We start from the raw sequence: 20,847 nt of genomic DNA, 5'->3' as shown, positions 1-20,847 counted from the left end.
AATAAAGTTAAAGAATGTTAATTATATCTGGAGAGGACCACAATATATTTCAATTGGTTACAGTGAGATATGTATTTTCGTAAAGTAGATTGACGTTTCTAATATTATTCGCTTTATTCAGCAAGAAAATTGAAAAGAATTGTCAATAAATGAAATTAAGATTGAAAGCCTACGTATTGTGAATGTTTGGTAGCCGTCACCTTGGTCTAATAGCTACTTCCAATAAAATATTTAAGCGAATTCATTCATAGTATAGAATTTTTCATTCATAAGTTGATTTCTTGTTCCTGTTGCAAGATTCTATTTTTGTCGGATATACTTGGAAATTGCAGAAAGAATGCGCCATTATTTCTAAGTACTACCATCGACACGGGCGCACTGCGAAATATACAGAATGTTTTAATGCGATTTCGCACTATACATTGAATAAATAATAATGTTTTAATACAGAGTGGTACCACCATATGATACTATCATTTCTAATATGTTTTTAGTTCTTATATTTTTCAACTCGTTTTCTTCTTGTTCTTTTTTATATTCTTCGATATACTTAGTAGTATATAGGTATATACGAGGTGTGATTTAAAAATAGGTTTTCTATCAGGAGTTAAGTTAAAAAAGTATTCCAAAAGCTCATGTATTGTTGAAATATTTCAATGGATTTGTCACTGAGACAAAGATTCCGATTTATCAATGCAAATAGTAATCTATCCCTACCAAAATGGACACGTCAATCAATGTGGAACATCAAAGTAACGATCCTTTTTCTTTTGAATCGTAATCAGAATTCATATCAAAAGGAAATAACTAAAAACTCAGGATTGTATAAGGAGGTGATTCGATTCGATAGTTTTTATCAACTAAAAGTCATCCTAAGTACCCACATCTGCTTTATTTATCAGATTTAGTATCATGTTCTTTCTATAATGGCAAATGTGCTGAAAAGCTTTCCAATAAAGTTTTACCAAAATTGCTCTGTCATGGACTAAATTGCTTACCATATTTTGCAACAGACTAATCCAAAACTTTATATTACTCATGGTGAATTGTCTTTATTTCAGGTCTCAAGGTGAAAATTGACGTTATTTTGAACTGATTTTCTATCAAAGAGATCTAAATCAAGACGATTTGTCACGAAAAATATAAAAAACGTTCAAGAAAATAATTTATATTACTTTAATTTATGTTCAATAAAACAATCATCGTACTTTTTAATACCTTTTAGTTTACGCTTAGAGGAAGCTATGAATTAATTTGTGAGCCAAAAGTTCACAGTTCTGATACTATTGATAATGTGGAAAAAAGAGAAATTAGCTTACCTGATAAAACTAGTTGTGGTATGAAAAACAGAACTAAAAATATCAGTACCGGTCCTGGTTCCCTTAGTCGAGTCCACGCCGACATGGCGCGTCCTGAAAAATAAAAAAAATTCACTAGAATTAAATTAAATAATAAATTATTCAGTATATGATTTGATACAAATGTAGTTGCTCGTTATAACAAGATGAGTATGTAATATTGAGAGGAATAAAACTTTTCTTTCACCTCTTTATAAGAAATTTAAGACTAACTAAATATAACCAAGTACTTGATATAACAAACATTTACTTGTTCAATTCTGATTCTTTATATCGAGGTTACATTTTTCTGTGATTGTTGTACAATATACTATTTATTTCTTAGACCTTTTGATATATTTATGTTACTAAATATTCTTGGTTTTAGGTCTCTTCCGTTTCAAAATTAGTTTTTTTTGTTAATTTTCATCTTTCTTTTAAAAATTTTTTAAAAAAACTAATTTTGAAACAGAAGAGACTTAAAATCAAGAATATTTAGAAACATATACTATTTATTACGGATGCTGTAAATAGTATATCAGGAAATTGATTAATTTTTATCCATGTTTTATATCAATGATCCTATTTCAACGAATTTGAAGTATTCAAACCAAATTTGGAAGTTTTATTTAAATTTACCACATAATAACGTTTATCGACCGTATAAACAATTTATTCTTTAATTATTTATCTACAACCATGAGTTTTTCGAGAAAATTATCTTAGTACGTGATTTATATTAACTATAAATTGATATGATGGGTTGCTATTATTTTAATTTTGCTCTGGTAGATCATAAAATTCAACGAAAAGCCTAAACGCGTCGCTGTTATTCGTCTATAATCTATGTTCAATATCTTTGTAATTCCATACTCTATTTTCATGATATGAATTTAATGTAAAAGTCTTGAACGATTGGTTATAAAAGCACTGCTACCACTATACACTCACTAAACTGACTGAGGAATATATCGAAGTTATCGTCTTCAAGGACTTTGACATTGATTGCAGCTCTCCAAACTTGGGACATGCCGAAAAAATTGCCAAACTTTTTTGGACAGTTACACATACTCAATTGTAGAGACATGTCTGTACAGACTTTTGGATCGCACCGACATTTGTCTGTACTGTCTAGTTTCCACAGACAAAATTCTATAGAATTTTATGGTCTGTGGTCTGTGGTCTGTATCGTGTGGTCCCACTATAAGAAATTTAAATTTTATTTTGGAACGAAAAGTCTGTACAGACATTCTATCCAAATGTTTGGGTAAAATTTTTTACTCCGACATCATAGTCTGTACAGATATCAGTACGAACAAAAGTCTGTATCGTGTAGACCCACCATAACCTGTCTACATTCGTTTAGTAGGCGTTTTAGTTGCTGAAAAGCAGTGGTGGTAGAAACTACTTGCTCAAGTAAATAGAAATTGTTTCTATTCAATTGACTAAACAGTTTACTAAATTAGGTACTTACGCAAGTACTAAATCAAGTTGTTTTCACCATACAGGTAACTAAATTTAGCTACTTGATTTAGTAAGTAGCTTTAGCTATTTGACACGTGTGAACTTGGTTTTAACGACAGCGCTTTTTTAAAAAAAAAAAAAGGAAATCAAGTCAAGCAGTATTTTCGGTTATTCCTGGAGTTCAAAACACCTCAGAAAAATTGCTCTACAGTTATGATTGGTTGAAGACTAAACTAAACGTATACGGGTAGTAAATATTAGTTTACTATCTGTGAGTTTTTTGCTTGAACAATTGATAATGAAGCTTCCGTACATATTATTAACCTTTTAAAAAACACAATGAAGAAGCTAGATCGGCGGATAATAGCAGACTCATTCAATTTGCATATTAAATATTTGCAAATTGCAAAGAAAACACTACAAAAATTAACTTAACAGTGTAAAAACGATAACAGTTAAACTAATAAGCACTTTTAAATATTCCACGTAAAGTACGAAATTGTACGGCACAATATAACGGTTTATTAATAGGTCTCTCGATATTTCGAAATAAAAAAAATAGATAAGACCATTTCACAAGCCATTGATTGTGGAATCCGAATTGTTTAACACGCTCGAAGAATATAAATTGTTTATTTTTTACCCAAAATACTATTTGAAATCATTTATAATACGTATCCATTATAATCAATATTAAAATACAAAATAGAGCGTGTACAAGGTGACTCTATGTAACGCAAAATACAAAATAGAGCGTATACAAGGTGACCCTATGTAACGCAAAATAATAGGTATCAAATATCAAATAATAGGTAGTAATCTTATACGAGGTTTGTTAAGAAATATAAATATTACTAAAAAAATGAAGATTAGGCTTATTAAGACAAGATAATCTACGTTAAGGATGTACCAAAAGTGCATCAACACCAGAAAAAATTGCAAAACCTCAAGCCTTCTTTCGTTTGAATTGAAGTACGAGGATGGTTCTAAAAGTACTTGACTTTTCCCAGCGAATAGCCATTAATTGCCGACATTACCTCTTCATTGCTGGATCTGGGAACAGAAAATTATCCGAGGGGGCTCAATTTGGCGAATAGGGTGCACTTAAAACGTTAATTCATTAATTTTGGCCATTGCAATAACGAATGTGTGAGGAGCTGGTGCATTGTCTTGATAAAACAACACTTTCTTCTTAGCCAAATTCGCCCGTTTTTGCTTGATTTCTTCGCTCAAACATTACAATAAGTTCGCATAATACTCGCCATTGATATTTTTTCGTTTTTCAAGATAATCAATGAAAATTATCTCACGCGCATCCCAAAAAACCGAGGCTTGACCTTGCCTGGAGAAGGAACGGCCTTGGCCTTCTCTGGAGCCGGTTCTCTCTTTTCAGTCCATTGTTTTGATTATTATTTTGTTTCTGGTATGAAATAATGGACCCAAGTTTGATTCACGGTTTTGAACCGACTCAAAAATTCAGTTGTATTTCTGTGAAAGATTGTTAAACATTTCATTTCAGCTTTTATATTGATTAGGTTAAAACCTTTCAAATGAAACAAGGTAGCATCTTCAAACTTGAAACATATTGTGTACTGATACTGATACAAGCAGCTTCCGCCATCTCTAGACAGGCCAGGTACTTGGGGGACCACGCCACTATATAACAGAAATGAGTAAAAACAAAATAGGAGTTGATCTGTGAGAAACGGATCAGAAGAAAATCCAAGAGCGGTTGAAGCTTCCTGTAACTAATTAATGCAAGTCAATGTATCAATTATATTTTTGTAAAGGACGACAAAAAATTGAAACGTAAAGAATTGTATCTATTAAAGAAGCTAAAAGAGACCTAAAATCAACACGATTTATCAACAAAAAAGTTCCAATATTAAATCGGTTTCAAAATAATTTTGAAAATAATTTTCATTGAATGTTGGCACGTGGGTCTTCTTTCATCCCCGGCACCCTAATAGATTTCACAATGGACGTATTGTGAAATGAAGATTAACATCTGGTCTTCATCATCTGGTGCCATTTATAAACTTTACAAAGACCTTTTTATATTTTGAAAATATTCTAGGAAGAGAAAAGGAAGTTTGTTCAGTTAATATAGGGAGACCGTATGTTTTTATAAAGCACATCATACGTTATATAGAAAGAAATTACGTTAAATTCCAGATAAATTTTCTTATATACAGGGTATTAAATATAAACTTTGTTTCTATTTGTTTCTTTTGTTTTGTCTAAATTATTCTTCTTCTCAATAAAACAATTAGGGTGGTAAACCAATTAACCTTGAAATTAAACCGCGGTAGAAACATTAAAACAAAATAAACTGTTACACAACATTATAATCAACACCTTATATACAATAGAACCTCGATTTTGAGCTCACGCTGAGACTAATTAATAGAGTTATCGGTCAAGTGTCAAAAACAGCGGAAGAAACGGTCATTAAATTTATTTTTAGTTGACGAAAAGTTTCGTGGCATTTATGTAAAATCATTGGCGTCGTAAAGTACATGTTTTATTAGAATTTTGTACGAAAATAATAAAAAAAATGATGTTTACTACCCTATATAAACAAATAAAGCGATATTTCATATAAAACTGAATATATTATGTCTTTTTATAAAAAAAAACTAAGCACCTAACTAGAATTAAACCGCTTTTTATAATATTCACTGTGAATTATATCTATCAATTTTGCAACAAAAACTTGTTTTCTTGTCATCGTATATGTACGTCTTCTTCTTCTTTCACTCACTTTACTATACGTTTCCAACTGTTTCTTATTTATTACCAGGCTTGTCTGTTCTCCTTCTGGTTCGTTCGTCTCAAAATTGTGCTGTATTGGTAATTCTGTTGGTACATATTTAGAAGTGCTGCACCCCAAACTTACTCAAAAATTTTTTTGCTGCACTTCAGATAGGGGATAAAATAAATTATGTTAAGATGGGCGTAATATTTTTTTAACATAATTTCAGTTTACTGATTCATGATTTGTTTATACATCAATAAAAAGTTATTTTATTCATTATATGAATTACCAACAATTACAAAATAATTAATATTACATTTAATATGATCCACGAAATTATAAGTATGATTAACTGTCACGTCCTTGATACCTATAATATTAAATGGAAGAAATACATAAATATTTAACGATGAGCTTCCAACGATTGACCTAACCTAATTTAACCTAAATTTATCCAACCTAACCTAACCTATCCTAACTTAACCTAACCTAACCTAACCTAATCTAACTTAACCTAACCTAACCCAACCTCATGTGCTATTGCTCTAGATGACCGCGTATTCCGATATGATTTGATAATTATTGACATTTGATATGCATAAGATAATGATTGTTAAGGCGGAAAATATATGTCTCCCCCACTCTTAAAGTACTTTGGGAGCACTAAAAAACAACCCTCGGAGCACTTTTTTTCGTTGAACGTCCTTTTTTTTCAAAATTTTAGTATATATGGGTATTAAAGACCCTATTGTTCTATAGCATTTGGGATCCGATGTTCTCTTTTATTTTAACATCCCTATTCGTTATCAGCACTTTTATGTAGTTGAAATATTCAAATTTGTCAACTTTATATTACGTTCTGAAATGTCTAGTTTCCTCCTGACTCTTTGGTCCTTTAGGCAGTTACCCTGAGCTCGAATCTTTTTGTTTTTTTTTCCATTCTTTTTCCAGTTCCCCTCGAGATCTATCTATCGACTGCATGTGTTAAAATTTGGTGCTTCCGTTCGAAAATTAAACCATGTTTCTGTAATTGCGCTTTCGCAAAGATTACTTCCAATGTGAAGTTAATAATGGGTGCCCTTGCTGCAACCTTCCTGTTAGATATGAATCACTATTTTATCAGCTCAAGTTTTTGAGCACTTATAATCCCTTATAATCATTGGTTATCTTTTTCTCGTCCTATATAATTTTTTTCAGCTTTTATTTGAACATTTCGATGATTTTAGATGAATTGAGTATTAAATGAATTGTATATGAACAAATATGCTGCAAAGGTCAATCTACTGGTATCGCCCACATAATTATTTTAACTAGAAAAAAATCCAAGTCTAGTCCACATATTTCATTAAAAAATGTTGGAATACGAAAAATTCGTTTGGTTTCTAACAAGGAGACTTCATAAGATCACTGACAGAACGGGAGAGAAATATCCAAAAAATAGTATACAAACTAAATAATATCTAATATTTTTTTCTTTCAGTATATTAATCTTAAAAATTTATAGTGATTTTTTTCTTTAATACGTTAGTTTTTATCTAATTTTTTGTGTAACGAACAAAAGCTTCGCATTTTTGATATGTAGTACTGCGAATTGACTCCAAATGTCACTCAAATGATTATATTTTTCACCAGCTTCCAAACTGACCTGCTTTAAACCAGATGCAAACTAAAACGCAGTTAATTTTATTAATTTCGTCTATATAGAGTGTTTGTATCACCGTAATTGATGTAGATTAAACAAAGAAATTTTTTCAATTAAGGATATGTAAAGGTACATAATTACATACTTCAATTTGAAAAAAAATTAAACTTGTTTGAATTTTTTGGTTCTGATATTTGAAAATCTATAGAATTGGGAATTGGGAGTACCATATAGAAGCTCAATTGTAAATTGTCTATACCACTCCAAATTTCTGTAGGAACAAATTTCTTTTATTATCAATAATGGAAGGCCTTGTCGGAGCTTATTACTTGGGAAATCTCTTTTGTAATTTTTTAATCTTCTTTGTCTTAGCTCATAGATACTCTCAGGTTTCCAAAATCTTTTAGGCGTTGCTGGCATTGGAACAAGACTCTTCGACAAGGTCATTGGAACTGGCGATTATCGACAAAAGCCACTTTTCGACGTTTGAAGCCTCATTTTGAGTGCCTTCAGTCCGTTAGATTCTACGTCTCTATTCCCTACAGCATTACCGACTATATATAGCATTCAAATATTCGTGGTCTTAACTTCAAGTTCAGGTTGTTGCAAAGACGAGATCTCATTTTATTGAAAGTTGCCAAAGCTATTTATATTCGGCACTTTATCTCTCAATTTGGGATTGTGTAATAATACTCCCAAGGTATTTAAACTTTAACATCTGTTCAATTTCAATGTTTGCGTCCATTAAGTTCTAGGGAAGTGCCATTGCGGAGCTGCCTACTGAATAGAGTTAACTGTTGCAGATAAGGAGTTTTCCTTCCTCTTCCACAGAATCGGATTGGTGACTGATTAATTAGGTTAGGACTAAGGATTTGAGACTGCAAGCTTTGTTACAAAAGAGCTCTAACATCCTTTCCTCAGCCAGTTCATACAGTACCTTTTCAAGTAGCATTTCAGAGTTTTGATTCGGTAGTTAAGCTTTGCATTACCATTTGTGCAGATCTGTATATCTGTAGTTATTATCAAGATCCTCATTTTGGTCTGTTTAATAGAAAAGTACTTAGGGAAAGAATGTGGCTTTCAACCAGATACCTCGTCTTCTTAATATCCTTCTGAAGTTTTTTATTATTTTCCTTTGAAATTATACTCATGTGGAAAGTAAAAAGTATTGGATTGTTGGGAAAGATTAACGATTGCGATTTGGTCTTAACGAGACGTCAAATTGTGGATGTGAAATAAATTTTTATCCACCGTATAGAGTTAATAGAGAAAGTGTGTTTAATTGTATCGAATATATATCAACGATTCACCATGGTCTTATTAATTAACGGGACAATCTGTAATATTAAAGTTTTTATTCCTAAGAGTGCTCTCATAATTTCTCGATGTCACTTAAAAATTACCTTTCCTCGGTTCTTTTAAAGCTAGTGACTTGCTATTATCATGAAAATAAAAAAAAACTGGCCGACCTAACGGACCGTTTTCTTTTGCTATTAACAAAATTGCATGCCTGTAGAAGACAAAAAAACAGTAACTGTACTTATAGGTACCAAAAACCTTTCCGTGCACGCTCTGATAGATACGGATATTTCTTACGTGTAAACAATTATTTTTATTTAAACAATGCAAACAAAAGAGTGCTGTGATGGATGTTTTCGTACATATATTTGGAAATATTAACGGTGGTGTCTTAATCACAAATACGGTTAGATATGAATAGATTTTGATTTTTTTTGTTCCCGTTATAGTATCAACTGTTAATTATAAGTTCAAAGTTCAAACACCCAAATTACAATAAATGGTTGCTGAAATTATGAACATATGGCAAGCGGATGTTAATTTTTTTTACTATTCTACACCTTGTATTGTTCTGTTGTGTTTGTGATATTTTTAGATCAAAAAAGAAATGGCAAACAACGCCTTTATACGCGCTTGCCCATGAAGATCCAGAGATATGACAAGGAGCATCACCTAGCAGGAACTACGAACTTAAAGTGAACATCAGAACATTAGCTGACGAGTTATATGAAATGTTGGTAAAACTGTACGTTACCACCAAACGTTTTAGCCACCTCAAGGAAACGATTGAGGATAAGCTACGGTCAGATTAGCAGAACATCAGACGGAATTGAGACGAGAGACATATTGGAATCGGCGACTGACTCTATGATTGATAACAGAGATATTGAGCAAGCAAAAACACGGTTCGTGAAGGTTTGGGTATGAGGAAGCCGTTGAAGATATCAGTAGCATTTTCGATCAAAATCCATCTATTCTCTGAACCAATTTGATAGGAGATAAAACCAGATGCTACTAGTTCAACCCGGATTCCAAGGGGCAATTGATAAAATGGCGTTCACGGTCTTACTTGTATCATAAATTCAAGGTCAAGACAATATTGACCGCCGATGTAATTGTTCCTGTAAGTGAACGAAGTTTGCTAAGACGTATACGGTGTGTTGAGCTATATTTGACGTGTCTTCTCAATATACAATTCTTGGTCCAATGTGGCGTAATATTTTTAGTATAACTGCTCTATTTTGATGATAAAATAGACGAAGATTGAAGCTTCAAAATACATTTTGATATTCAAAGAATCGAAATACTGTATTAAAAATATTTTAGCACGTTTATGCGTAAACAATCTCTTTAAGACTAATAAAAGTGAAATGTTTAAAGGCGGTTGTACAAAAACACATTTTCAATCAAAATAAAATTCAAAAGTATAAAAGAAACTTATTATTTATATCATACAAATCGTCTGTTGAAAAAACTTTTATTTTCAGTACGTTTGATAGCGGAATCGTGACTAGGTCTTCAAAACCTTGCTGCGTATCTCTATATTTAGCGTCGGTTGCTGCACGATTCTTTTAATCTTCAACGAGATGACATCCTTTAAAAATATGGTTATTTGAACCACCCAACCCGAACGACAGTGAAAGTGATACGGTCACAAAAACGCAGCGAGCGGCCCTTTTGTACCATACTCTCACACACAACTAATTGTACTTACCTACTCGGGAAATATTAAGAAATTAACATACATATGCGTACGATTTTTTTTAATAAAGGTGTGTAAAAATTTTCATTTAGCAATCGGAGAAAACAACTTACACTTTCACATACATTTTACTTTGTAATATGGAAAATATTATGAGACAGGTAGTTTTTTTATTCAAAACGTGGGTGAAACCAAATATTGTTGTTAAGTGATGAGAACAGATTGATCCAGTAATTTTTAGACCCGAAAACTTATTAAAGGATCGACAATATAAGAGCCTCGTTTAGAGAGAGTAGCTTTCCATTTCTAGACATCTGTAAGTGACAGTTTTTTACAGTAGACCTTCGTGAGTCAGATTATTTACAATAATATTTCAATGAAACAACGTTCAATCAAAGTTATAAGTTTTATAAATAGAACCAGAACGACATTTTCACGGAATTAGTTTTATTTGTTAACAATAATTGAAAAAAGTATGCCTGACTTTGTACCCTCAAGTGATTTTATTTGGTGATAACCTTAAAATTGTGAATTCTTTGCAGCTCCATACACTTTTCCCAATTCGATCCGTTTTTATAATAAGAATTTTTAAGGTCCTCAAAATAGCCATTAACTGCTGACATCAACTCTTCATTTTTTTAAGTCTGGAAACAGAAAATAATCCGAGAGGGCTAAATCTGGCGAATAGGATGAAAGAGGTAGCGATTTTAACTTTAATTCATTAATTTTGGCCATTGAAATAACGGATTTGTGAACTAGTCCATTGTCTTAATAACACAACACTTTCTTCTTAGCCAAATTCGGCCGTTTTTACTTGATTTCTCCGTTCAAACGTTGCAATAAGTTTGCATAATACTCGCCGTTGATAGTTTTTCCTTTTTCAAAATAGTCAATGAAAATTAGTCCACGCGCATCCCCAAAAACCCCATGACCTTGCCTGCAGATGGAACGGTCTTTGTCTTCTTTGGAGCCAGTTTTCCCTTTTCAATCCATTGTTTTGATTGTTCTTTTGTTTCGGGTATGAAGTGATGGAGCCACGTTTCATCCATGGTTAAGAAATGACGCAAAAATTCGACTTTATTTCTGTGAAACAAAGCCAAACACTCGAGAAAACATCTTCACGATGCTGCCTTTGTTTTTTAAGATTTGAAGCATCTCATAAACTCTATATAAAATTATTCTTAAAAAGGAACATTATTTAAAAAGAAGGAGAAGGAACATTGTAAAAGGAAGAAGTCAAATGTTTAATTTAATATAAGGTTAGTAAATTTTTCAGCTCGTTTCAGGCTGAACCTTTACATTTGAAATCATGGAATATAAAGGGAGAAAATAGAGCAAATTGCGGCTGAATGAAATATAAAAACGTACGTTCTGTTGATTACAGCAGCAATACGAAGGTTTTGATGACTAGAATAATTGATATAGTTGAAGACATTGGAAGAATAAGAGAAGAAACCGGAAGAAAGTTGTTCTTGCATACGTAAGAGTAATGGAGATGCGACTAATTAACTGCAACCTTTGGATCGTATTTAAATTCTTACTTTTAAACAATTTTACTCCAGAAAAGTATAAATAAATAGTCTTTTAGTATTTTTTCTTTCCCATCTAAGCCCAAAGAATGATTTTACTAGTGACACAAAGCTTGGATTAAAGCTATAGAATACTATGGACTATTCTTCGAATATTAAGTTTTTATTTTTGTATAATTATTTAATAAATAAAGAAAATTGCGAACGGACATTATTTTTAATAATATTTTCAACGTATGGTAAATTTCTATCAGCGATCACCATAACACACATATGCTCAAGATTTAATATGTAGTGACCCGTGTGTATCTAATGTCAGATTTCAGATTATCCAGTAAATAGAAAATATAACAATTTTCGTTGCAGTTGTTGATCTTATCTACAAATCTAGTCATGAAAGAAATGAAATTAGCATAAATGTGAGTCAGTAACGTCTGGGGTTCGGTTTATTGGGTTAATGTTACGATTATTTTGGCATTACACTCATTTTAGTACCCATTCGGACAGGTTCAACAACTGAACATGTAAATTTTTACTTGTATATTACCAACTTAAAAAATGAACTTGGACATTAACTGGTATTATAAATTCAAGATTGCGACGTTCGACATTGATATTGAAGTCGAGTAGTCCACTCATTTTTGGTAGATTTAGGCAAGAATTTCGAAAAATCGAGAAACCCAGCTATGAAGTCGTTTAAACTTGTTTGTTTGACATTCTACAACTCCTCTTGAAACTCACATATAATTCGATGGAAGCAACTTTAAAAATCGTAGGTCAAAAGTCAAAACAATCGATTTTTGCACATTGTCTGCAAATAATGCGTTTCCTATGGATTTTCCGCTATTTATATTCATCATCAGTATTGTAGAACATTGAATTTTCTACAATTTTTGTTTAAAAAATGCTTTCGTACGGTGAATCGTTTCTGAGATAGAGGGCGGCTAGAATCCCGTTTAAAATCAACTGGTAGTCCCTTATAAAGTTTATAAATTATTGCTAAATATATAATTATGAATAATTTTAATTTTTTTTCAACAATTACATTATATTTAAATATTTTTTGCTTAATTATTTGTTTCCAATCAAATATAAATTCATTTAATAGCACTTACCAGCCTGTGTAGATTCAAAATCGTACAGAGAAAAATTTTAATCATATTATAATTTAAATCTTTATAGTAATTATTGTTAAATAAATAAAAAATAATAGGAAAGAAACAAAAATGGACAATGAGTTCTAATTTCAATTTTCTTCTTCTTCATCGTCATCGTCTTCTCGCTGAACTGGACATTTTTCTTATTCAAATGCTGATGCAAGTTCATTCTAATTATTGTTTTGATCGGGACTACCAGTTGATTTCAAACGGGATTGTAACCGCCCTCTATCTCAGAAACGATTCACCGTATGAAAGCATTTTTGAAACAAAAATTGTAGAGAATCTAATGCTCTACAATATTGATAATAACTACAAATAGCGTTAAACCCTTAGGAAACGAGTTATTTGCAAAAAATCGATTTTTTTGTCTTTTGAATCCCGATTTTAAAAGTTTAAAGTGTTAGGATGTAGATTTTCCTAGGTGAACTGGACCGAAATGACTGGACTAGAGTGGAAGTTATGAAATATGAATTTAATATTCAGGTTAATTTAAAGTGAGAATGAAACGTGTGGTCCATAGGCTTGCATCAAATAAAATATGCAAACACTTGCATATAATATGCAAAATATATAAAATACTCCGTTGGCATATTTGAGTTTTCTTAGTAATCACCATTCAAAACAAAACTGATCTACGTCCAGAAAAACAACCATTTTTTCAAATTATGATTTGATTAACGTCGCAAAGAAGAATTTTATCAGTATTATTAGGAAAAGTCTCAAATTCAATGACTTCTTGATATAATAAACGTAGCAAAGTTTAATTATCCCAGCATTTGGTACCATATTCCTTCAGTACTGAATCAGATGTCTATCAAAAATAAAACATCTAATATAACCAAGAATGAGTCTTCTTCAATTAAATTTCATATAATAGTCTCGTTGTTATGAAAAAAAAATTGCAGACAGGCTAAAAAGAGGCCAGCTATATAATTGTGTTTCAACTGTATGTCTGTCATTCAGTTTTATGTCATACCTTCGCGGCTTTTATGTTTCATTTGAAACTGAATATAAATCTACTCATTGCTCTTTCGAGAATTATGACCTTTTAGATATCCAGCTACGGGTTTTATTCTTATTAATTTCCCCTTACGACTTGCGAAATATTATTACATATTCAAGAAAGACGCGTTAGTATATGTGACAGAAATTTAAACAATATCATCAATCTAATAAACTAAAAAAGAAATTAGGAAGCTTTATTAGATTTTGTTTCATAAAAACACTTTCTTTGTTGAAAGAGGAACCGCCATTTACTTTATTATCGATGTTATTCACTTTATTATTGATTATATCTATTGAATGTATAATAAAGGATCACAAAGTTAAGCTTTTAAATACTATAAAAAATGATACTGTTGTGTATATAACAAAAAGACAAGTACAAGAAAGCAGAAAAGCATTTTCTGACTTTGTGAAAAAAACTAATTATTTTGACATTCATTTCCGTAAAAGTGTTTCTAGTTTGGTGTACCAATACGAAAGAGCTTTTGTATTTTTGATATTATATGGTTATTAAGTCTTATCAAAATGACACTGGAGCATACAAAAACGAAGGAGTTATGACGAAAGAAAGTAAACAATCGGAAACACTGAAAAAGATTTCCAGAACCAACAGTGAGCAGCGGAGGAGACAGTGGACTCTTACCAAAGCAAAAGAAGATATATGGGAAAGGAAAATACTCAGGAGGATACTAGGGAATAAAAAAAACAAGTATCAGAATACGGAATTTATTTGGAGAATCAGAACTAAGCAAAATAGATCCAAAAGAAGGGTTACATACAGAGAATGCCAGGTTTCAGAGTAACAAAAAAATGATATAGAACTAGGACAAGAAGAAAAAAGAAGACCAAGAAATAGATGGAACGCAGAGGTAGAAAACTAAAGATAGAGAGGAATTAAGGATTGATAAACGCAAGCGAAAAATAGAAAAGATTGTAAAGGAATCAATTTCAAAATATAGAACTTAAAGACCTGCGTGTTGCACTTATATATATATCCAATATTATAAGGAGAAATCCTGATATATATTGAATAAGAAAATCCTTCAGCTGTTTTCTGAACTTTTAGCGTTTTGAGTGCAGCAACTTTTTTTGGTTTGAATAAAATAGATTTTGGTTGATAAAGCATTGCTTTTTAATTGAAAAATATTATTGGAGGCTGTTACCGACTAAAGCATCAAAAAAGCTCACAAAATAATATCAGATAACCGTGAAGGGAAGCTGATGGATATAGCTGAGACCTTAAAGATATTCAAGGGAGGTATTGGACGTATATAACAATGAATTGATGATTCTGAAGAGTGTTTGGGGCTGTTTAATCATAATAAACCCTATGAATAGAAAATGGCTGCATCATTTCACTCTTCGAAGCATAGAAATAGTAAAGTTTGGTTGGTTAAGTTATGGCATCAGTATTTGGTATAATATTCAACAACTATGATAAAAATCGCACAATCATAAACAGTGACTATTACGTAGTGCTTTTGAAGGATGAAAACGGGCGGATTTAAAGAGAAGAAAGTGCTGTTTCATCAGGATAATGCATCCTATTACAAATGCAAGCAGAATTGTATGAATTAGGCTACGAATTGCGAATCTATGTATATTTAACGATCCATCAGTGCTTCAAACATATATAACCGCACCTGAATATGTTACAAAAAATTCTCACTCATTATTTCTTAACGTACTTGGTTCACTCTGTATGTGTGTTAGCTAACAGTACCATTGACCTTGGTTGCAAGGTGTTCTCACGTGTTGAGACTAGCCGGAGAACAAGAAGTGAAGAGGATTCAGATTTTGCACAGATATCTTAAGAGTTTAAAAGCACGTTAACGAGATACAGGGGAATTAAAATAGTACTTATTATATTATCGGAGATTTTTTACAAAAATCGACAAACATTATTTTTAATACTGAAATTTTTTATAATACGGTAACTAGGAGTCGTCAAAGTAAATTAAAGCGTTAAGAAGAAAACTGATATTGTTTGACTAGCACCGGACGTCTAGATTCGAAGAACTGTATGAAAACGACCATAAATCTACGAAATTCATTGATTCTAACTAATTTGACTCTTCAACATCAAAATATCTACCATCGAGCTCTACGAATTTCTCTTACAACTGTACGTTGAATAGAAACTTCATCTTTGGTCACAACATCTTTGATTCATGCATAATAATTATTGAAAAATGCAGTAATTGAGTCCTGGGAGTTTATTTTTTTACGCTGGAAGATGTATTTAGAAGTATTGAGACGCTGCAACTTGATCATAAACAGAAGTGTTTAAATATGACCTTAAGAATGAGCAGGTTCTAATGGTTACGAAAAGAGCCCAGATATCGGAATTCAGAATACAGGATTCTAAGAAGACAAATACAGGAAATTGAAACTACAAGGAACTGTCCAAAACAAACAACTCCATTTAACCTTCTAAATAGTGCAGTGGTAGTTTTAAATATCTTAAATGAAACTAATAATAGCTGATATAGTTTTGAAGACTTCATAGGAAGTAAAAATAGCCCAAAAGGATAAACTAAATTGAGAAAAGGTATAACAAAACTGGAACAGTAGAGAATTTAAATGGAAACAGGAACAAAAAGAATTCAACCTTATACATTTGAAAGAAACTGTCTAGAAACGTTCCAATTAACATCCTGAATAGAGCAGTGATAGTTCTTTATATCTTCAATAAAGTAAAAGTAGTACCGATTAGCCTAAATGAAAATGTAAAAAGTTTGGTTGACATAGAAACAGTTCAAATGTTGATAAGAACTATAATAGCGAAGGAAGTTTTAATGAAACAGGAACAAGAAAAATTTTATCAGAGTAGTTTTTAAGGCTCCAAAAACTGTCCAGAACAACTAAAAATTAATTTCCTAAAGAGATCAGTGATAGTTTTAAATAGTTCAAATGAAGAACGTAAATATAGTCTAAAATAGTTTGAATAAATATGTGGAACAGAAAAGATTTCAATTTCAGAGCTTTAACATCCTGTATAATGCACATTAATTTTTTTATCACAATGAATCTATATACATCTTTTAGTAATTCATGAATTAATAGCAAAAACATTTCTTGTTGCATCAGTATTATTATTCTAATTTTTTACTACATCCTTCGGATTCACCGTGAACTTGTTTTCCTTGATGATTCATTTCTTTTTACTGATGGAGTCACTGACTCGACTGGATTCATTGTTGCTTCACTCTCTTCCTGTTAAATGGTTATACCGGCTATTTCTAAATAATTAATATAAACTTGTGGCTCCATTATTTTATTCGAATTTATAGTTCCATACAGTTTTCATTATTTTAAATTAGTAGTTTTTACGGCAATAGCGGAAATCTCTCAATAGCAAAAACTGATTAAGGGAAAATTTAATACTTATAGTTTTCTTATCATCATTCAGATGTAAAAAACTGACAGAAACTATAAAATAGTTAAAGAAATTGTTACGATAACTGTTTTTCGAGGAAATAGTCATCACGCGAAAAAGACGGTTCTACAGAAGTATCGTCCGATTGCTTTAGTCCTGCCATTGCCAAGGTCATGAAGAAAGTTATTAACCAGTATATATTGAGTCTAATAACATCATCAGCAACCATCTATACATAGACCATCCGGGATCTCCTTGTCTATGTAACCAACGTATGGACAGAAGCTAAAGAGAAATCTAGGGAATCCTGAGCAATCGCTTAGACATTTCGAAGGCTTTTGATAAGTTTAGCATGCCAAACATCTGAATTAATTTAGATCGTACGGTTTGCCATCCTTACTTATCGACTTACTTAGTAGTTTTCTCAAGGACCGATCCTTCCGGAATGGACACATCTCAGAAAGGTTTAAGGTGAACCCTGATGTTCCTCAGGTATGCATCACGTCACCTACCCTTTAATATCAAGGATCTACTCGACAAAACTGCAAACTCGATAAAACAACACCATACCGATCTTGAAAACATTCTGGAGTGGTGTGGAAGCAATCTGATTGAGTTTAATGCAGCAAAGATCCAGACTGTTATTTTTACAAGGAAGGCTGGCACTGCAGCTCAGGATTAGGTCCTGTTGGGTATAGAGGTTGAAAGAAATATATCCTGGCATAATCACCTGGTCGATTTAGCCGAAGGACCAAAAAGCTATATACTCCTCAAGAGCTTCTAATCCTATACAAGGCCCATATTCGTCCATCTTTGGAATAGAGCTTAGCTCCTAAGCGTACCTTGAGGGTGCTCAACTCAATACAGAAGAGAGAAATTCGACTTAAAGGAAATCCAGAGTTGACCAGAAGCTCGTACAGCCTAGAGCAGAGAAGGAAGTTGCTGAATTGACCGAGCTGTCTAACATAATTCATAAGTTTATCGGTACTCCTTTTTTTTGGAGAAGTGCTCTAACTGCTCGAGTGTAATGGGGTTTGCCCTTTAGAACTTACTTTTTAGATAAAAATAAGATGAAGAGAAAGCGACTGATGACCCTATCTGAATAGATTTTGGGGATGGTTGCATCGTTATTTGCAGGATGCGTTTTGGAAGTAGCGAGATTTAGTGTGTTGTTGAGATGTTTTTGGCGAAACATTAAAAAATGAATTTTTTTACAGATATTTTTAAGAAAAAATACAATTTAATATGAAAAGTATTTGAAATACAGTTGATCATACGAAAAAAATAGGATCTTTCGAAATGGTTCATAGTTTGATTGGTCCTTCAAAAATTCTTTATCAATTTGTATTATAAATAGTTCATAAATCGAGTCAATGCTTGGAAGTCATTCAAGAAGAGTTTTTGACAAAAAAAAGACTAAAAATTATGAAGCTGTTGTAATTAAATTAGAAACTTTTCAGATAGCAGTGAATATGTCGTTGAGGATTCATTTCTTGCACTCACATTTGAATTTTATTCCCAACAACTTAGATAGTATGTATAATAAATATGGAGATATTTCATCAAAATTCAAAGATTTTTAAAGAATTTCATCAGAGGTTTTGGCTTGAAAATATCTTTTTATTCTCTATAATACTAACTTTGTAAAACTATGAAATGATGATGAAATGAAATTATTTTTTTATCTGTGTAATTATTATCAATACATAATAATTATCAATTTGTGTGATCAGTGCTGGGATTACAACAACTACAGTTAATATATTATTGAATTTCAAAGAGAAACATCTAAAACTGTACAGTATCTTGACATTCTTTACTATGATAAAGACCGTTGCATCCCCATATCGAGAGTTCTGTTACATCTTACATTTTACAATACGTGAAGAGGCGGCGGTACTTTTTTTATAAGAGACTACACGATGTGTGCTAGTATTGTCGTTCAGTGGTTTCCATATATATAACTATCGACGCTTTTTTATAAAGTGTTTCTTACTTTGATTCGTATCACGCATGTTATTTGAACAATATCTGGGTGGTCAATCTATAAATGGACTAACACGATCCATTCATCGGTTTCGTTGATGTTTGTTTAGTCTCACAATTCTGGTATAATGAACTGAACACCTATCTAATTGGAAAAGTATACATAACGGTTCATGATTTGTCTACTTAAGATATTTATCCCAGACATATGAGAAAGTTCTCATTATAGAGAGGATACAAAACCAAAAATTTCCTTTTTACATCTTTCTATGCAGTTATATTGTAAAAAACTTTAAGTAATAATCGTTTCCCAAACTTGTCACTTTCTGAACGATTTATTAACACGCTCATCTCTACTTGTATGTTCATAACTGTGTTATGGCCTCGATTTTGTCCTACTTTGGGCGATCAGATTCAATTTCAACCAATAATTCGGTCAAAATATCTGATTATCGTGACCAGATTCGCCAGGATTCATAAATTTCTTTTTATATCCTTTGAATGAGAGTAAGAAATAGATATAGCGGAGTCCCGCACTCACTAAATCGACATACAACCATAAACACATCTATAAACAGGTTTCAATTAGCAAATTGAGCTAAAAAGCAAAGATAAACACAAATTTAAAACACTGATAAACACGCTTTTTGAGTTAGTTATACTAAATAGTGAAAATTAAATAATAGTTTTAGAAAACTAAAAAGCAAAAAATAATTCTTGGTATCATAATGAAACTACTGATGGGAAAATTAATGCCACTATTATAAAAGCTTGTGGTGCTTTCTATGACATCTTTAAACTTAGTGACATGGAGTACTAAGTTTCGATATCATCATTTTCAGGGAGTTACGTAAATGAAAAATAAAGGAAAAGGAAGACCCACTTAGTGAGTAAAATTTTCGGTAACAGAAAAATAATTCACACACTCCAGAGTAAGAATCAAACTCTTTTGGTTACACAGTTCCATTAGTGAAGACTAGCGCAGACCAGAAGGGGCAGCATATACAAAAAGTTAAAAATATAAAATCCAATTCATGCCATTCTTCAAAATTTATTTTTGACATGTTGAAATACACGTAAAAGCAATAGGAGTTATGATGACCCAATTTTCGTCAGACTTGTACAAAATAAGCGTCGAAAACAGTGAAATAAAAGAGAGTGAGGAAAGAAGAGAATAATGGAAAGAAACTTTCTACTCACAGAATAATGTTTAGTCAATGAAAAGATCAATGTTTCTAAATATTTCATATTTTCAAAATTATCTTCTAGTTATTGTTTTAATAAATATTCAATTGCCATTATATAGTTAGTGTAATAGTAATTTAGAAACATGAAATACATAAGTTATAGACCAGTTTCGACGTCAATGCATCTCTTCAGCACAAGGAATATTCTCCAGGTCAAATTCTGTAATCTGTAGCTACAATGTCATCAAATGACAGTTGATATTAATTCTTATAATTATGTTAATACTAATTTTTGCTACTTATTGCCTAATTATATTTTATTTGGTATTGCCAGGTGTTGCTATTTATCGGTAATCATTAAAAAAATTGTTACATGCATAGTTATGAGAATAACTGTTT

At 31.7% G+C, this 20,847-nt stretch overlaps 1 protein-coding gene across 2 annotated transcripts in view; it reads right to left on the bottom strand.

Annotated features, from left to right (window-relative positions):
• The window catches only part of LOC130900694 (mucin-2), an 85,306-nt gene that overhangs the window by 31,279 nt on the left and 33,180 nt on the right, over positions 1-20,847 (bottom strand). For both annotated transcript variants that reach the window (XM_057811472.1, XM_057811473.1), the window contains exon 2: positions 1,320-1,412. In XM_057811472.1, the coding sequence (XP_057667455.1) occupies positions 1,320-1,412 (93 nt within the window). The remainder of the gene's footprint in view (positions 1-1,319; positions 1,413-20,847) is intronic.

This window comes from Diorhabda carinulata, chromosome X (genome assembly GCF_026250575.1).
Source record: "Diorhabda carinulata isolate Delta chromosome X, icDioCari1.1, whole genome shotgun sequence".
NCBI classification, from domain to species: domain Eukaryota; kingdom Metazoa; phylum Arthropoda; class Insecta; order Coleoptera; family Chrysomelidae; genus Diorhabda; species Diorhabda carinulata.
Note: the sequence above shows the minus strand (reverse complement) of the source record. Positions and strands in the feature narration are given on the sequence as shown.